The 18,379-nt window shown below is 43.0% G+C and overlaps 1 protein-coding gene across 1 annotated transcript in view; it reads right to left on the bottom strand.

Moving 5' to 3' along the window:
• Window positions 1–18,379, bottom strand: part of MED12L (mediator complex subunit 12L) — a 262,912-nt gene that overhangs the window by 8,448 nt on the left and 236,085 nt on the right. The window contains exons 37-42 of the mRNA XM_084847292.1: window positions 17,053–17,209; window positions 14,996–15,198; window positions 11,785–11,871; window positions 11,116–11,336; window positions 7,463–7,619; window positions 5,617–5,682 (exon numbers count right to left, since the gene is read on the bottom strand). Of these exons, the coding sequence (XP_084703418.1) occupies window positions 5,617–5,682; window positions 7,463–7,619; window positions 11,116–11,336; window positions 11,785–11,871; window positions 14,996–15,198; window positions 17,053–17,209 (891 nt within the window). The remainder of the gene's footprint in view (window positions 1–5,616; window positions 5,683–7,462; window positions 7,620–11,115; window positions 11,337–11,784; window positions 11,872–14,995; window positions 15,199–17,052; window positions 17,210–18,379) is intronic.

Here is an 18,379-nt window from a genome sequence, read left to right as displayed (position 1 = left end):
GTTCAGGGCCTCAGGCCTCATACTGCAATTTTATTTTATGTAGTGTTTCTCTCAGCATAAGGTTATTTAAAGTTTGTTTTAATATTACTTTTAACTGAAATCTAGTTATGGAAATTTGCAAGCAATTAGGGTTGGCTGATGTTGAGACAAGTCTGGACAAAGCAAACAGCAAAATAGTGTTGTGACAGTTGGCATTCATGCTGCTAGGATGAGAATGATATGTGTGCCTGAGAGAGATGAATCTTCCCTTGTGTGTTCTGGAAACACATGTGATACCTCATAACTCAGTGTGAAATTTAGAAGCTTCTAGCTACTGAGGAAACTGCACAAATAATAATGAACCGTGGGTTCTAATGTATACTAATACTAATGTATTTAGTAGATGAAGCTTTACTTCTGAAAATGCAGAGTTTGAGGGGGAGAGATTTGGGAGTGTATCTCTGATCATGGGCAACTGCAACTCCTGTTACAGTTGCTGGAACATATGCAGTAGCTGTCAAAATGTTGTCTCCCTTACATAATCCTGCAAAGACCTCTGAGGACCTAAGCAGACTTCAGGCAATTTAAAGGACCTGGTGGTTTCCTAACAATCCACTTAAAAAGGACATATTGCTCCTTTTTAAAGATGCTCCCTGCTCCTGAGCTTCTGTGATTTTCACTCACAGTCAGGCCAACACTGGCTGCTGATACTGTTCTCTACTTCTGCTTTTCAGATGGACTAATGCCTTCTTGTTCCTTCTAATCACCTGAATTGCTTTCCCTGACAGCTGTTTTGAGGAATTCTCTCCCCCCGCCCCAACAACCCAGGAGTTTCTCTCAAGCTTTTCTTATCATTTCATCCTGGATGGATCTGTTGGCATTCTAGAATTTCTCACTTATTCCACTCACCTCCACCCTCATTATTTTCGAATATTTAGGTTTGTATCACATGACCATGCTTGAAGCAGACTCCTTAGCTGTTTCCCTTGTCACCTTACTTCAAGACACTGAAGTTGGAGCTGTGACAATTATTTTCTCTTTAGACATTCAAGGATGGAACTCCTGCTCATTTATGAACTGTGGCAGCAAACTCTACCACAGACTTTTTTCTTGTTCCTCTACAGCAGCATTGAGCAACTTCCAGGGGCCACACCCCTGTCTCCCACTGCTGTCCCACTGAATTTGCTATCAAAATTCAGCAGTGTGGCAGCAAAACTGCACTCCTGGAAGCATGATTTTGCTTGAAAACAAGGTGTGCGCATTCTGTGCACCTTGTTTAATGGAAAATCACTGCTTTTTTTGGCCACTACCATTGCGCCACTATATTTTCAGGGCAGATTTGGCAGCGGTCTGATACCACTGGAGGCTGCAAAAAAGGCTGAGGTGGTGACTGCATGTGGTATGCATGATGACAGCAAGGGTTCATGGGAGTACATTTTTTGCTGCACCTGTATAGGAAAAATGATGTGTGGACATCTGCACAGGGGAAGGAGTCCACATGTTGGGGGCTGGGGAGCATCACAATGTTGGGTCAGAGCCCTACTGCCCATTCTGTGCAGAGCCTCTTTTACATGAATATTGTAGGATGGATGCAATATTATTACAGCAATCTCCACCCTCCAGATTCTAGAAGTTCTACTGCAGTATTCATGATCACACACCACCTTCCTCCAATTTCTTTCTTCCGTCCTTTTCTTTCTTAAACTTGTATCCCACCGTTCCATTACAAATATTACTCAAGGTAACATTAAAAGATAAAGGGCAGTATCCAACTGTGTCATTTCACTAGTGCAAATGACATTGCACTGATGGAAACTAGGTTCTGAACTATGTGCAAGAGGAGAATCCAATTAAAGTTATGTTTGTGCAAGTACGGTTGTGCAACCGGTTGCACACTATGCTTGCATAAGCAACTGAACAACTGATTGTGCATTACGCTTTCACAACTGACTGCCCATGCATAACGGGCAACCGGCTGTGCAATGGAAAGATTTGGCAGAGTTCCACTAGTGCTATTTCAGCATGCAGAATGACACTGTTGGATACTGCCCATAATAAGATAAAATACTAAATTATGGTTAAAACATAAATGCAAATCATTTAAAAAATATCAGTAACAAATAAATAATTTAGTAGTCTTAAAACTCCTTGTGTCTTCCCTCTGTTCACTTCATATATGGCCAACCCATTACCTCCTGTGCTTTGGGGAATCTATAAAAATGATCTCCTCTCCAGCCAAAAAGTATCAGTAGAACTTATGGCACTCTAGAAAAATGACTGAGATCCCAATATTCTCAGAGTGAGCAGGGTACACAAGAAAGGGGCCATCCTTCTCCTCAGAATAACTTTCTCTAATTCTCCTCAGATTTTTGTTTTAATAGAGGAAAACTAGCCAAGACAAGAAAGAACAAGGAGGAGGAGGAGATAAATTATAAAGAAGAGGAATATGAGGTAAGCAAGAGACTCTTTCTTGATACATCTGCTCTGGGGCTAGGCTGGAAGAAACTGGCCAGGAGTTGCTCCTCCTCTGAGAGGGCACTCTAACCAATTTGCATATTCCTGCCTCTTGGAACAAGTAGGAGGGACAACACATCTGAGCATGTCCTCCACCCCTGCAGGAAAACTAACATTTTACCAGTATGTATCGCTGAGGTTAGAGCACAGGTAATCCACTTTTATTATTGCTACTCCCTCTTCTGAAGGTATCACAGTTGAGATTCTACATGGTTGGAAATATCTGGTTGGCCAGCAAGGACTCTAGTTTGATGCATCTTTATTTCAACAGGTGTGCATCTCTGAATCTAACAATGTAATCCTATACATCTCTACTCAAAAGTAAGTCTTATTGAGGTCAATGGAGCTTACTTCCAGGTAAGTCCATATATGACTGTGCCCTGAGACTGTTCGTTATTTTATCCCTCTCAGTACCTTCTTGTCAAATGGTAGCTATTGCTTCACAAATACTCCATTGGTTGATATGGGGGCGGGGGGAGAGAATCACATCATCACAGATCTGGAGTTCTGTCTTTTTTTAAAAAAAAATTACTGCCTCAGGATGAAAACAATACATTATTGTATGGCTGCATTGAAACTAGTTCTGTGAGCCCAATTGTGTTTGACTTTTTTTCCCTCAAAGATCCTTGTTTCCTCCAGACCCTATACTCCCGTATCAAGACTCCCTTGTCAAGAATGTGGGGAAATATATCATGTTGCAGAGTCAATGTTACTACCCTGCATACCTCTATGATCATGATGTAATTTTGCAACTAAACAATTTACCTAATCTTCTATTTAGATTAAGCTCTGAGAAATGTTTAAATATTCTTATTAAATCACTAATTTTAACATTTTAATGAAGACCTTCATATATTGTGGAGCCAACAGTGGCATTTACAAAACAATCCTTTTACATAGACAGACAGAAGTAAGGTATACTATGCATCAGCTTCATTTTCCTTTTTCAACATGTTACACCCCAGTCCATGGAATCACTGGGATTTTTTTTCTTATAACCTATAGAGAGTTATAATACTAATCAGCAGTTTCCGTAACACATGACAGTGTTCATAGCCCACATACAAATGTAGTGTTAATAACAAAGTGCTCATAAAATTATTCAATAGTCTAAAAAGAGAGGAAGTTCTAAATACTTCAAATGCTATTAGGGAAATCTCAGCGCTACACTAATATTGTGAAATGCATTATGATTATACAAATACAGTCCTTCCATACTGAAACACTTGCAACATCTATCCTAAAGTGTCTATGCTGATAGGTACTAATTAAGAGGAAAACATCTGGAAACACAGTTCAACAGGATGCAAATTAAATGTATTTGTCTAACACCTGTAAATCTGATTAAAGACTGCAGCAAAATGTTCACTAGCAAACTATTCACTAGGGGGAGTCCTTATGCACGTATTATACAACACAGTCTGTCAGAATTAAAAAGACTGTTCTTTCTACTATAATGAAAATATTGAAGAGCATCACACATCCTAAAACTAGGCAAAACAAGTTGCATAATACTGAAAACAATACCTGTTAGTTATAGTGAATATATGTTAGTCATATATTCACTATATTAGCGCATCTAATTTGCAGCTTCCAGTATTTATTTATTTATTTATTTATTAAATTTATTAATCGCCCATCTGACTGGTCACCCAGCCACTCTGGGCGATGTACAACCCACCATAAAACAATTTAAAACAATAAAATTTTACCATAATTTTTTTTTTTAAATACCCTAGCCCACCCCAAATGCCTGCCTGAACAACCACGTTTTTAATGCACGATGGAAGCTCATTAAAGAGGGGGCATGACCGAGTTCCCTAGGGAGGGAGTTCCACAGAGTGGGGGCCACCACAGAGAAGGCCCTCTCCCTCGTCCCCACCAGTCTAGCTGTCCTGGCTGATGGGACAGAGAGAAGGCCATCCGAGGCTGATCTTGTTAAGTGGCCTGTCTGGTGTTGCTGGAGGCGCTCCTTAAGATAGGCTGGGCCGGAACCATATAGGGTTTTAAAGGTCAAAACCAACACCTTGAATTTGGCCCGAAAAACAACTGGTAACCAGTGCAACTCCTTCAGCACTGGAGTGATGTGATCTCGCCGGCGGCTGCCTTTAATCAGGCGAGCCGCCGCGTTCTGTACCAGCTGCAGTTTCCGAACCGTCTTCAAGGGTAACCCCATGTAGAGCGCATTACAGTAGTCCAAACGAGAGGAGACCAGGGCATGTACTACCGATGGGAGCAGATGGTCGGGAAGGAAGGGGCGCAGCCGCCGTATCAGATGGAGTTGATACAGCGCTGTCCGGCTCACAGCTGACACCTGAGCCTCCATGGACAGCTGGGAGTCCAAAATGACCCCCAGGCTGCGGACCTGGTCTTTCAAGGGTAGCCGTACCCCATTCAACACCAGGTCAACATCCCCCAGCCTCCTCTTGTCTCCCACCAAAAGTACCTCGGTCTTGTCAGGGTTCAGCTTCAGCTTATTCCTCCCCATCCAGCCACTCACCGTCTCCAGACATTTGGACAGGGATTCTACAGCCAACCTTGGTGAAGATTTGAATGAGAGGTAGAGCTGCGTGTCATCCGCATATTGATGACACTGCACCCCAAACCTCCTGATGATAGCCCCCAGTGGCTTCACATAGATGTTAAATAGCATCGGGGAGAGGATGGAACCCTGTGGCACCCCACAAGTGAGTGGCCACGGGTCCGAAACCTCCTCTCCCAGTGCTACCCTCTGGTACCTGCCGGAGAGGAAGGACCGGAACCACCGCAATACGGTGTCCCCAATGCCCAACCCCTCCAGGCGGTCCAGGAGGATACCGTGGTCAACGGTATCAAAAGCCGCTGAGAGGTCGAGGAGAACAAGGAAGGAGCATTCGCCCCTATCCAGTAGGCACTTCACGCCACTTTGCTATATACCACAGCTAGACAGAAATACAAGGTTAACTTATCTAACCATTTTTAATACTTACTGAGAATGACTTCTTACATCAACCCTACCTTTGCTCTTCCAGAACCCCAAAATGGATGGCAGGGATGGGGCAAGCTATTTAGATAGCTGCTTCTCCATATTGTTCAGCAATACAGAACCCCAGAACAAGGTCTATCATTAACATGTCTTCTTACCAAAGGTTGCTGAGGCTGCATTGCTTGGAGACTAAGAGCCTGCTGCTGACCTTGCTGCTGCTGCAACTGAGAAAATAATGCCGAAGTGACTATAATACTGTTATACAAAAGGCCGATAGCAATAATGAACCAGTCTTTAAGATAAGGTACAGAACAGCAGGGGCAAAGGGTTAAAGCTCTCCCTGCCCGCCCTCCCACTATTTCACGCTGCTTTTGTTCCATACCACAACCACGGATGGAAATACAAGGTCATCTTACCTAACCATTTTTAATACTTACTTAGAATGACTTCTTCCATCAACTCCACTTTCATTCTTCAAGGGCAAACAGATGGCAGGGATGGGGGCAAGCTATTTAGTTAACTGCTTCTCTATATTGTTCAACAATACAGAGCCCCAGAACAAGGTCTGTTATTATTAGGATACCAAGCTGGATCAAGGTCCTCACTCTGGCAATTTGTAAAGAACAAATAAAAGGAGGAGCAGCAGATGCCACTGCCTGCTTGCTCACTGGCTCTCAGCCTGCCAAACAAGCAAGTGGTAGCAATGATGAAAAAGAGGATGGGGAGGAAGAGCAGCTGGTAGAAATGGCAGTGAGGAGGCAGGCTACCTGAGTGTCAGGAGTGCTTCTGAGCACAGGGGGTGGGAGATTCTGAAGAAGAACCGCCAGACATGGGGGAGGTGTTTTCCCAGGCTAGTCCAGACATGGCTAGGCAGGCTCCTCAGGTTTCAAAGGTCCAGCTGGAGGACAAGGGTCCCTCTTCAGCCCCCCACCCCACCCACCCCTGTTAGAGACAGCGAACAGGGAGAGGCAGGGGTTCGGGAGTCTGAATTAATAGATGCCAGTTGCAGGCGCAGAGCCAAGAGGGAGAAGGCTGGTGCAGAACTTAGACCATCTACCCAATTGGACCTGTGTGAACAGCAGCGCTTAGAAGCCTCACAAGAGAGAGAGAGAGACCTCCCCCGGCCCCTTAAGTTAGGCTAGTGAGCCCGCCTTTCTTTCAAACAGTAGGCAACGGTTCGTAGCTACCTTTTGAACCCCCTGAAGGCATTTGCTTGCAGACTGAGAGTCAATGAGAATTTGCATCTGTATGACCCTTTGTGGTAATGGATTAAAAGCTGTAGATTGAAGCCTCTTGTCTGTGTTTGATTCAGCATTTGAAGTTCAGTGGGGGCAAAAGGAATCCTGACACTGAGCATCAGGAATGAATCTGAGCCTGGCAGCTCAGATTCAGATTGGGAACAGCCAGAACAGGGGGAGGCACACTCCCTAGTGAGCTCAGATATGGCAAGACTTTCTTCCCAAGTCCTTGACACACAGATGGCTCAGCCTGAACGCCCCCCCTTCAGGTTTTGGAGGAAGAGGAGGAGGAGAGCAAAGGGCATGACTTCAGCAATGCTAGGGTCCGTCGCAAAGAGAAGTGGGAAAAGTTAGAGGCAGGGATCAGACACTCCGCCAGGTTGGCCACTCATGAAAGCCAATGTAGGAGGGAGCCACCCTAAAGGAGGGGCATCCCTGCAAAGCGAGTCTGGCAGAGAAGTTCTTGCCCAGACTGCTGCTAGCTTCTCTAACTTCCACTTTGTCTCCTCCACTTGATATTCGTAGATGTGTGGAGTTGCTGTTTCATTGCATTCTGAGAGTTTCCTAGAATCTGCATTTGTAAAGAAGCTAGTCCTTAATTAATAAAGTAGTGTAGCCTGAAGCTTTGTTTCTTGGAGTGTGTTGACTACGAAGGGGGAGGACGAAGGAATGTGACACTGAAGGAGGTCTTGCCCAAGGGCCCTTGTACATACATGCACATGCGCGCGCACACGCACAATCCATCAAAATTAAACAATCCCCAAACCTGAAGGAGTCTCTGTTGTCGAATGTGTTGTTGTCTCTGTCTCATCTGTTCCTGAGGAATCTGAACTGAGTTAAGGTTTGGGTGGGAAGCTATGGCTGGTATAGCATCGAGTGTTCCTCCAACTAAGGGATTCTGCTGAAAAGGCTGGTGACTCAGTCTGAGGGGAAAGAATTAAATAAATGTAATTTATAACTGTGAAAACAAAAAGAGGATCTGTAAGTTCAACTTTCTAGACTTGCATATTACAGTATTAGTAGGATGTCAGCAACTGAATAAAATATGAGTGAACATTGTAGAAAATAATAAAGATGGGTAAAATGAACAAATTCAAAGTAAAGCTTATCTTCTGAGCTAAAGTATGTAAGTATACTTTAATCTATTTGTTTTTAAGTAAGTTTTTATTTTAATCTTGGTTTTATTATTGTTAACCAACTTGAGTGCCATTATTTTGGTGGAAAGGTGGGGTATAAATCAAATAAGGTCACAACCCTATGGCTGCTGGGCAGCAGCTAGACAGTTATAGGATTTTTCAGTTTATGGGAACTGACCTCAGAGCCAGTGCTCCAAGGTTGGTCCCCTGAAAACAACCTCCCTGCCCCCACTGCCTCGTAAGAGATGCGGTTCATTCCCGGCTCCAAGCTTGTAAGAGCAGTGTGGAGCAGGGGAAAAGGAGGCATTCCCAGGGTGGAGAGGAGATGGCAGAAGCACCATTACGAAGCTTCCTATGTGCCGTCTGGCCTCCCCCCCACAGCGCTCCGACCTGCCCTGGCTAGACAGCCGAAATAGGCCATCTAGCCACTAATGCAGGGCTGCCGGAGTGCAGAGGAGAAGATCCTCTCTGCGCTCCACCCGCCCTGCATTGGATAGTCTGTTGCCTCCGAGTTTGGAGGCAGCCGACTATCCCCATTGGATTGTGCCCTAAATAAATAAGAATTGCCCAAAATTTTCAGCCCTTTAAATTCTGCTCTTATTTATTATAGAGCTGTTGTTGTATAAAACTCCTATTAATATCAAGGAATTTTGACAGAAGCAGCATATGAGGGCTACATGCAATCTGCAATAGTGAAGTTATACTCAACTAAAAATGATGTTTCTATCTCTAGTTTATATTGTTGTCTCAAGAGGTGTTACATCTTCTCCAAGACATTGTGATTAACTTATAATGCATTTGAGCATATTTCCCTGTAGACATGCATTAAGGTGGAGCTAATGCAGAAAAAAATGACAAGCACACTGGGGTGTTACTTTCAATGTTATACATGCTATTCTAAGCTGTTGCAACTGCCTAGGATAACTAATATTTATTCCATATATGTATGCAAGTAGCAATTAGGAAATGAAACTCAGATGAGCCATTGTTGCTCGGAGGCAGCACAGAACAGCCCCGTCCTCCGTGCTTGCAAGAGGACTGCAGAGGGGCCAGAAAGGGGCGTGGCTGGGGGTGTTCCAGGGCGGGGAGATCGTAGCTGCCTGTGCAACACATCCAATGTATTGTATAGCAGCCTCCTCCCCCGCTCCGTGCTCCTGTGGCTCAACAGCCGCAATCAGCTGTGTAGCAGGAAAAGCAGGGCAGGAGGAGTGCGGAGGGGACGATTCCCTCTGTGCTTCTCCTGCCCTGCTTTGGATAGGCGGTTGCCTCCTAGTTTGGAGGCGGCCGCCTATCTTGATAGGATTGTGCCCTCAGGAGCTGTACTAAGGCTTCCGCATGCATATCCTTGACTGGATAAGGAACTGTGCACAAACAAGTCCTGCACATGAAGTTCTCCATTCCTAGTGCAACAGCTGAGGTTGTGCACATGGACTCCTTTGTAAAAATGGAAACTGTGCCTATTGGCTCCGTGGGAGAGGGAATGGGGGCTGGATGTTGTCCCCCTCATACTGTCCCTTACCCACCCCAAAATTGGCAGTATTTTAGTGTTTTGTAAAAGGATTCCACAGATGCTTTATTTGTTGGGAGCCGATGTCTGGATGGAATTACAAAACGGAAGAGATTGCAAGCTTTGTGTGTGTAGATCAGCGTCAAGCTTCCAGCTATGATAAGTTCTTCTAGAACTGCTACAATAAGTATGGTAAATACGGCTATGATGTATTTTTCAAAGTAGTCCAATGGACTAACATATAAAACCATAGGATGTTTCAGTTCTTGAATAATACCAACAACTTTAAACATTTGACGATCTTTGGATAAATAAAGATAGGAAGAATATTCAACACTATCTATGTTTTCCCTATTGCAATAATGCTGTGAATTATGCCATCATCGTTCGCTATTAATTCATTGGCTTAGTCTTGGCATTTTGATACTTGCCTAAGAAACAAGACTATTTTCATCAACACAGAAATGAAACATCTGTGGCATAAAGATAGCCAAAGCTGCTCCCACATCTGGCCCCGCTAGTTCAGGGATGCTTTCAAGGAAAGTTTATACACAGGCTTTTAATAGTTATTACAATTTCGTAAAGATGCTCTGTGGAGTCAGACATTTTGGAAATTTTGTTTACAAAGGGCACAAACATATCTCTCTTTAAACAAACCAAATGGATTCTAAGGGATAATTCAATTAACAAATTTCACAACAGTATTTTTTAGTAAATTGTGCCTTAGAAGTACAAATTTTGGGCTGGAACTGATGAATATTTGTGTTATGTGGAGATTTCAAGAACATTCAGCATTGCCCTTATTCCTTGCTGTTTGAGCAAGAAAGCTGAAGTCTCATTGAGAATAAGGAGCTAGACAACGTGTTACAAACAGTAACAATAGGGAAGGGACAATCAGTGCCGCAATACCTATTGACAACACAATTATGGCTATATGTTATTCAGAGCCAACTGGGAACTGGGAGATTGACAGTTCCAGCATAGAAAGTGATAGCTTGTTTGGCCATCCAGATTGGTCATGTGCTAATACTTCCTTCCTTTAGATCCCAAGAACCTGGTTGTAGTCCCATGGAGGTCAGCATTTCTGAGAAACCCATGCTTTATAATTCTTTCACTATTTATTTATTTATTTATTTATTTATTTATTTATATACCGCCCAATAGCCGAAGCTCTCTGGGAGGTTCACAAAAATTAAAACCAAACCACACACAATAAAACAATTTAAAATATATAGAACATTAAAACCACAATATAACAATACAACCACAATAAAACCTAGCAGCAGTGCAAGAGTTTAAAATACAGATTTAAAACAGCAAAGATAAAAATTTAGAAAGCTAAAATGCTAAAATGCCTGGGAAAATAAAAAGGTCTTCACCTGGCGCCGAAAGGAATACAATGTAGGCGCCAGGCGAACCTCACTAGGGAGCTCATTCCAGAGCCGTGGTGCCACAGCAGAAAAAGCCCTCCTCCTAGTAGCCACCCGCCTCACTTCCTTTGGCAGGGGCTCACGGAGAAGGGCCGCTGATGATGATCTTAAGGTCCGGGCAGGCACATATGGGAGGAGGCGATCCTTCAGGTAACCTGGCCCCAAGCCGTTAAGGGCTTTGAATGTTAACACCAGCACTTTGAATCGGGCCCGGAAATGGACTGGCAGCCAGTGCAGCTGGAAACGTACTGGCGTAATATGAGTTCGCAGGCCAGTCCCTGTTTGAAAGGGTACATAAAATCAAAATAGCAAAGTGTCTGAACTATAAGAGTAGCTAACATCTTACCGCTGATTGCCTGTTAAAGGCTGAAGATAGGCAGCTGCTTGCTGATGAATGTACCCACTTGGCTGCTGTTGCATCTGTCTTAACCTTTCCATTAGAGCTGGATTTGAATGAGCTGCTTGATATGCTCTGGGGCTGTAGGTAGGTGAAAGGACTATACCCCCAGGCTGCTGTGACTGCAATGACATCTGAGTGCCATACATTGTATAGCCATGAGGAATGGTCTGTTCGGAAAATAGTCCAAGACATGTTGTTTTAATTTCTATGCTTTTAAGGAAATATTATCATTAGCCCTGTTTTAAAAAAGTAATATTAAAGCATCGAAGATGACAAAAGGGATGCTCTATAATTTTCAGCCATACTGTTATTTGAAATAGTGACAATATGCCCCAAATCTCCATGTTTTAATTGTATACTTTTTGTTAGGCTCAAGTGTCAGCCATATACAAGTTTGTAGATTTCATGTCAATTACACTTTTTTCAGCACAAAACTCGGAAAGATTGTGCAGTACAGAAAAAAATGAAACTTTTACAAAGATACTGCCCATTTTAAATCCCCTCTTAAACCTTTAAACTACATCTCAGTGTAAGGCACAGACTAGACCTTATCTCAACCTCTACCATCACCTTTCCCAATCCCAGACGGACCGATCTTTAAGAGGAACTCTGTACCTGTGCCTGCTGTATCCCTGGATACTGTGGAAGCTGAGAAGGCCGAACTTGTTGAGTAAAAATAGCAGCCTGATCAATTGTTGGACCCTAGTAAAAACAGTTCACAAACATAAATGAACTCCACTTATTGTAAGTTGAAAGCTTACAAGTCTGGGGACACATGTTTAAATAGTTCAGGCAGTCCAGATTTTGCAGTGGAAATTGTGATGTTTGCATTTCTTTTTGGTAGAAGAACAACACTGGCATGTCTTGGAGAGTTAAGAGTTAGGTATGCAATAGTGTAAGCTGTAAAAAGGTAAAAAGGTAAAGGTGTCCCCAACCAGTCGTGTCCGACTCTAGGGTGCGGTGCTCATCCCCGTTTCTAAGCCGAAGAGCCAGCGCTGTCCGAAGACGCTTCCGTGGTCATGTGGCCGGCATGACTGAACACCAAGGTGCACGGAACACTGTTACCTTTCCCGCCAAGGCGGTACCTATTTATCTACTTGCAATTTCTTGCTTTCAAACTGCTAGGTTGGCAGGAGCTGGGACTGAAGACGGGAGCTCACTCCATCACGCGGCACTTGGGTCTTGAACTGCTGTCCTGCCGACCTTCCAGTCTGCAGTTCAGCATCTTAACCACTAAGCCACATTCAAATCAGAGTTTGTTTATTTATTTATTTCTATACCGCCCAATAGCCAAAGCTCTCTTGGAGGTTCACAAAAATTAAAACCAAAAAGCACACAGGAAAACAATACATTTAGGAGTTACATCCCTAAACAATATTTCTTCAAGCAGGTAGTTCCTCTGACCCTTTCTGCTTTCTACCCAGTTATTGGGATGCTTCCATACCTGATATTTCCCATATAATTCTTCACCACCACCACAAGAGATATTCAGGTGCACCATAGGTGCAATGCTGAGCTGAAGGTAGTAGGTTTCCTGATGCTAGCATGATTCAATCATGTTGGACAGGAGGGAAGAACAGAAGAGCCTTGTTCTGCCTGCCAACCCCTGCTTTTTAAGGTTCATAAGAACATAAGAAGAGCCATGCTGGCTTAGACCAAAGACCTATCTTGTCTTAGTTCAGCATTTTATTCCCACACTAGCCAACCGCATGCCTATGGGAAGCCCACAAGGAGGACATTGGTTAAAAGTAACTTTCATCTTCTTCAGAGCTATGGCCAAGAGGCAGCAGTAGCAAATGTAGACACATCCTTAAAAGGAACCTAGGGTATTGCCTGTACTGAACACTAAGTACAAGTCAATGGCCTCCTCAACAGACTTGTGAACTAAGAGTGAGTGTACTCAGCTTTTATTTTTAGGAAAAGACTATCTGCTGCAGCTCATGTTTTAAGACTCACATTCTACCACGCCATTGGAGACCCACCAGTGCTTCTACTGCTTTTGCACTCATCCTGCATACACCACCTGTCCTTACAACAAGCAGCACATCCACTCTCCCACCTAGGCACAAACACCACCGATTCCTGCTTTGCTTGGAAAGCATCAAGCCACAGAATGCACATGACACTCAGTCTTATCGTGTTGCACCTTCACCGTCTGCACCATCCATGCGTGCCTGGCAGCCAGGCATGTGGCAACACTTGAGGACAAACCAGTTTATCCCTCCCAGTCTCCACCCCTATAAGCCCATGCCACCAGTGTGTCCACACTGAATAAAACCTTGAAATAAATTATCTGTTTGTCAAGTGATTCTGCAGGGAAACAGGGGGCTATGGTTGTTCCCAGATTTATGGACAAGTAGGTTCTTAAAACAAAAGGGCAATCAGAAATGTTCTCCTTGTTTACATGAACAATGTCTCATTCCACTGTCTACTGAACTTACTGGCAAAATTCCCCCCCCCCCTTAACTTCAGAGTATCCACATTCATTAAAAAAAAAAGGGGTATGTGTTGTTGTTTTTTACAAAATTAGCCAATGCTTAATCTCATGGGGAGAATGACATAGAGGGCAGGAAACTACATTAACTTCAATTAATATACTTAATGCACAAACTTTTCTGAACAATAAAAGATTACAAGACAGAGCCCAGCCGGCAAGATTTGATAAGTCATTAAAAAAAGAAGGGGACTTATTAATGTTTGTGACCTAATAAATGAAACACAAATCAAGACCCAAGGTCTGACGAAAAGTATAGAAATAAATAAAAACAGCTAACTAAGCAAATACAGCTTACAGTAGTATTTTCAAGGTTTAGGAATGTGAATCCCTTGTAAAGAACATACTGTACCTTCCAGTGCCTCCTCTCTAAGCCATCTATTTGGTCAGTATGTGGACATTCTTACATGCACCTTGTCCCTGTTGTGTGTGAGTCTCTGTTGATCAAGGTGATTGGATATTAAAGATTATTGTGCCAAAAGTTCTACTCCTTGCTCTCACTCTCTTGTCCAGGTGCTCTAGGGATTGACTTGACAGACAGGAATCATATACTTCCTTTGCCATTTTCCTGATCCAAATCACTTCCCCAGAGATGTTATCTGCCCCACAGGGCAAATATCCATATGGGAAGCTGTAGGTTTTGTCAGCATGTGTGGGGGGCGAGGGGGATTCCAAAATCCATTAAAAGAAATGGCAGGTCACAATAGCATTCAAACCCCCACAAGGAAATGAAATGTGCTGAGCACAAGCTGAAAGATGTTCCCAGAGGCTGTTAAGACTGGAGACTCAAAGTCTGAGCCTGGACATCTTTCAGAAGCATTTCAAGGTTTAGATTCTGTCAGCCTTTTGGTAGCCAGAGTGAAGCCATTTGGAAGGGGGGTGCTTAGTCAGATCATGCTCTATTAAGATTTAGACTTCTGGCTTCTTTCCCCCTCTGCAAGGGTGGGGGACCTATTAGAATAGCCCAATCCCAGAGAATAATGGAACCTGATAGATTCCTGAGGGCCCTAGGGGATTTTCCTGCTGATATGGCTAGCACTAAGCTAGCCTACTGCTCTCAGGTACAGTAGAAGATACTGTCCCCTTGCCAGTGTTGGAGATTCAGCTGCCAGTCCAGTCAGCTTCTGTATGTAGAACTGGGGGGGTGGGACCACATTGTCATCTGTCTCAGGAAGAGAAATATCTTGGGCCGACCCTGGTGCCGCATATGTAGACCAAACCTAATTTGGGCTCTGCCGCTGTTTTCTGTGCCTTGTCATCCTAAATGAGTAGAAGCCAAATTAAATCCGTGCACTTGCAAAATGTAAGACAAAGCTGTTGGAGAGGCCTTGCCTGGGCTTGCTGCCTTAGAAGCCGCTGCTGCTGCTGCTGCTGCTGCTGGAGCAGCTTCATCTGGAGCAGCTGCTGCTGCGAGGTAATTGCATGAATAGGTGGTGGCTGCATCATGGTGCCGGAGCGCCTCTGCAGCATGTTGGACAGCACTTGTTTTGTGTTGCTTGGGACAAAGGAGCCCGTAGGATCCAATCTGGAGCCACCTATGAATACAATACATTAAATACTTTCTCAGACTGCTGAAGGAAATACTAGATCAGGGGTGCAGAACCTCTTTCAGCCCAAGGTCCAAATTCCATTTTGGAGAAGCTTTCAGGGACCACATGCTGGTAGTGGGTGGAGCTAGAGGCAAAAGGGGGCAGGGACAAAACATTGGCTTATTTTAGCTTAAAACTCTTACTGTCAGCAACTAAGCCTTAGGTGAAGTTTTTCAGCCTTTTAGAATGGGGGAAAGCTGCAAAAAAAAAAAAAAGCCAGGAAACCACTGAATGACCATCTGCTGGGGGAAAGGGAGTAGGACTGGGGGAAGGCAGCATGGCATTCTGGGGAACCTTGGTGGGCTGGATTGGGACCTCAGGGGGCTGGTTCTTCACCCCTGTGCTAGATTATCATCAATGTCAATATACAGCAAGAAAGCTATTCCTTCACGTAAAGCAACTGACATGCGTAAGGTTCAGCAAATCAGTATACAGCAAGAAGAATATTCCTAAATAATGGTCAAGTTAAAAAGAGAGTCCAATGAGGCTGAGCACTGAATAGACCCAAATGCTATAGCTGTGTCAGGTGGGTAATAGTTGTCTATAGTCTACCACAAAATCTGGCAATATCCATGTAGCACAGGCCACCTCCCCATACCTAGGGCCTGTAGACTGAGCCCTAGAAATACCAGACACCCATTAGGGTGCAATCCTATGCATGTTTAGAGAGAGAGAGAAGTCCTACAACTACATCCAGTATTGCTGACTGGGGCATGCTGGAATTGTAGGACTGTTTCTAGCTAAATATGCATAGGATTGCACCTTAGAGTGGCACAAATGTGCACAGCACAGAAGAGTTGCGGCCTCAGGTTCTTCGGGTTCTTGGTGAGATGGGAAAATCCAATCTATGCAATTTAACCTCAGTGCTGGCCATTCCTGTTTTTGAGTCCATGAATGAACAGAGTGCATATATAACGATAAGAGCTCAGTCAAGATGTGATACCACTGGTTGGGTGACTTCTCAACTTTGTCCAAGTGGCTAAAGAGAATATTTTAATTTATATTAGTATTTTTAATAAACAAATGCCCAAAGCTTCATCATGGCATATATTTTTTAAATTGTTAAGTATTGTTAGCCATATCTGATATCCTTTAGGGTGGAAAGGCAGGACATAAACATATAAATTAATCTTAACATATTATTTAAACTTTGCTTTTGATAATCTGCCCAAGGACAGTAAATGTCATTTTGAACCACTTGATTATTCAGAATAGAATGGGGAATCATATTTCTCAATATTAGAATTCTGATTTTTATAGTCAATGATTTTTCCCACATAATTTTGGAAGAAATATGAGTTTCTTTGGTTTGAAATCCAAATAAATGTGTTATATATCCACAATGAATGTAAAAATTGCCTTATGTATCTTCCCAGAGTGCAAGACCAGCTATCCTTTAAAATCTAAGATCTTGCTTTGCTGCCCTCTAGAGTATGTGGAAATCTTTTTATATCTACCGATGTTATCTGAAAGGCACAGAAAGGAAAAAGGGGTTTCCCCTACTAATATTATAGCAACCAAATGCTTACAGACACATTATCCTGCCAGGTCATTTAAAACTTGCTCCTAATGGAAGTGGAGCAATTTTAAACAGCAAAGTAAAACAATCTGAATTTCAGCAAGTTTTAACCATAAGACTCTGGAAAGATGTATCAAACAACTATATTCCCATTATTGTATATTATATGCATGATGTATTACTGCCTTCTGCAGAAACACACAAGTTTAAAGGAAATAAAAACATATTGCTTCTCTATGACAGAGCAAATTTCTTGTATTCCTTATAAAGCTCAGACATACCTGGTGGAAGGTGCTGGTTCTGGACAAAGAAGCTAGTCTGCTGGGGTTGTCCCATAACATTATAGCCCCACAATGCAGACTGAGGATGTTGCATCATTTGAGAAGAAACTGGTGAATAATTGGGAGGCACTCTATATATGTTGTTCTGGGGGTAATCCTTGAGCAACATATGAAAAGTTAAATGTTACTGACATTCATACCCTACTAACTCATAAATAATGCCAATTTTCCTACTGAATTATTAAAGAATTTACGACCATTCCTATTGTGGTTTCCTACATAAAATAGATACAGTCACAGACTCTGCAAAGATAAGGTAATGATGACTTCTTTTCTTGGCTGTCTCATAATGCTTCATTCTATAACATTTTTCTTTGCCTGTCAGGTCATGCCCATTCTTAATGCTATCAAAGCCCTGTTATATGGCCAACTTAAAATGAATCTGTAACTAGGAATGGGAGAGAAATCCACTTAGTTTGCATTTTAATATGACCCAACATAATTTGTACTTCCCAAATTAATATGCAAACTGGAGAGCAATTATTCAGTTTTCGAATTTTGTGATGCAGTTCTCTAATCCAAAAATGTTCACAAAAATGTGCACATTAGGGAAAATTTCATACGCTGTAAGCATTAGGATAAATTAATTTTAAAAGTTTGGAGGGATGTTTCTGGACAGATTTTGTAAGAAGAAAGGTCAGAAGGATTGCAAGATTCACCAGAGCAGAAAGATAAGTTACCAGCTATTACCACATGTTGTGGCAGAAAATGTCAGTCAGATGGAATACAGCCTGGAAAATCTCCTAAGATTATGGCTGCCCCTTATGTGGGTGTTCTTATCTTGTGGTCACTGAAGGCTAACCCTCTGATTATCCAATGTTCAATGAGTTCAAAATGCTCAGAGAAACTCAGCAGGCTTTACTGACCACCTCCTAAGGTCAATGTTTTTCCAATCCTCATTGAACTAAGCCAGCCTTCTCCAACATGGTGCTCTCCCAATGTTTTGGACTACAACTACTCTCCTGACATAAACCAACCTGTACACTACATTCAACATCTAAGGCCCTCCTCCAGATGCCTCATCCGAGGGAGGCTCAGAAGGCGGCAACAAGGGAGAGGGCCTTCTCGGTGGTGGCCCCCAGCTGAAGGAACAATCTGCCCGATGAGGCCCGCCTGGCACCAATATTGCTATCTTTTTGGTGCCAGGCTAAGACCTTTCTCTTTTACAGGGGATTTGGCAGCATATGACAAATTTAATCTGGTCCTGGATTTGTTTTATGGTTGATTGCTTGAAGTTGGTTTTAGAAATATGTTTGTCTGTGTGTAT

The sequence above is a fragment of the Heloderma suspectum genome, chromosome 3 (assembly GCF_057233095.1).
Source record: "Heloderma suspectum isolate Gila_16-S chromosome 3, 16-S_ref, whole genome shotgun sequence".
Taxonomy (NCBI): domain Eukaryota; kingdom Metazoa; phylum Chordata; class Lepidosauria; order Squamata; family Helodermatidae; genus Heloderma; species Heloderma suspectum.
The sequence above is the reverse complement of the archived record's forward strand: the minus strand, read 5'-3'. Positions and strand labels throughout refer to the sequence as shown.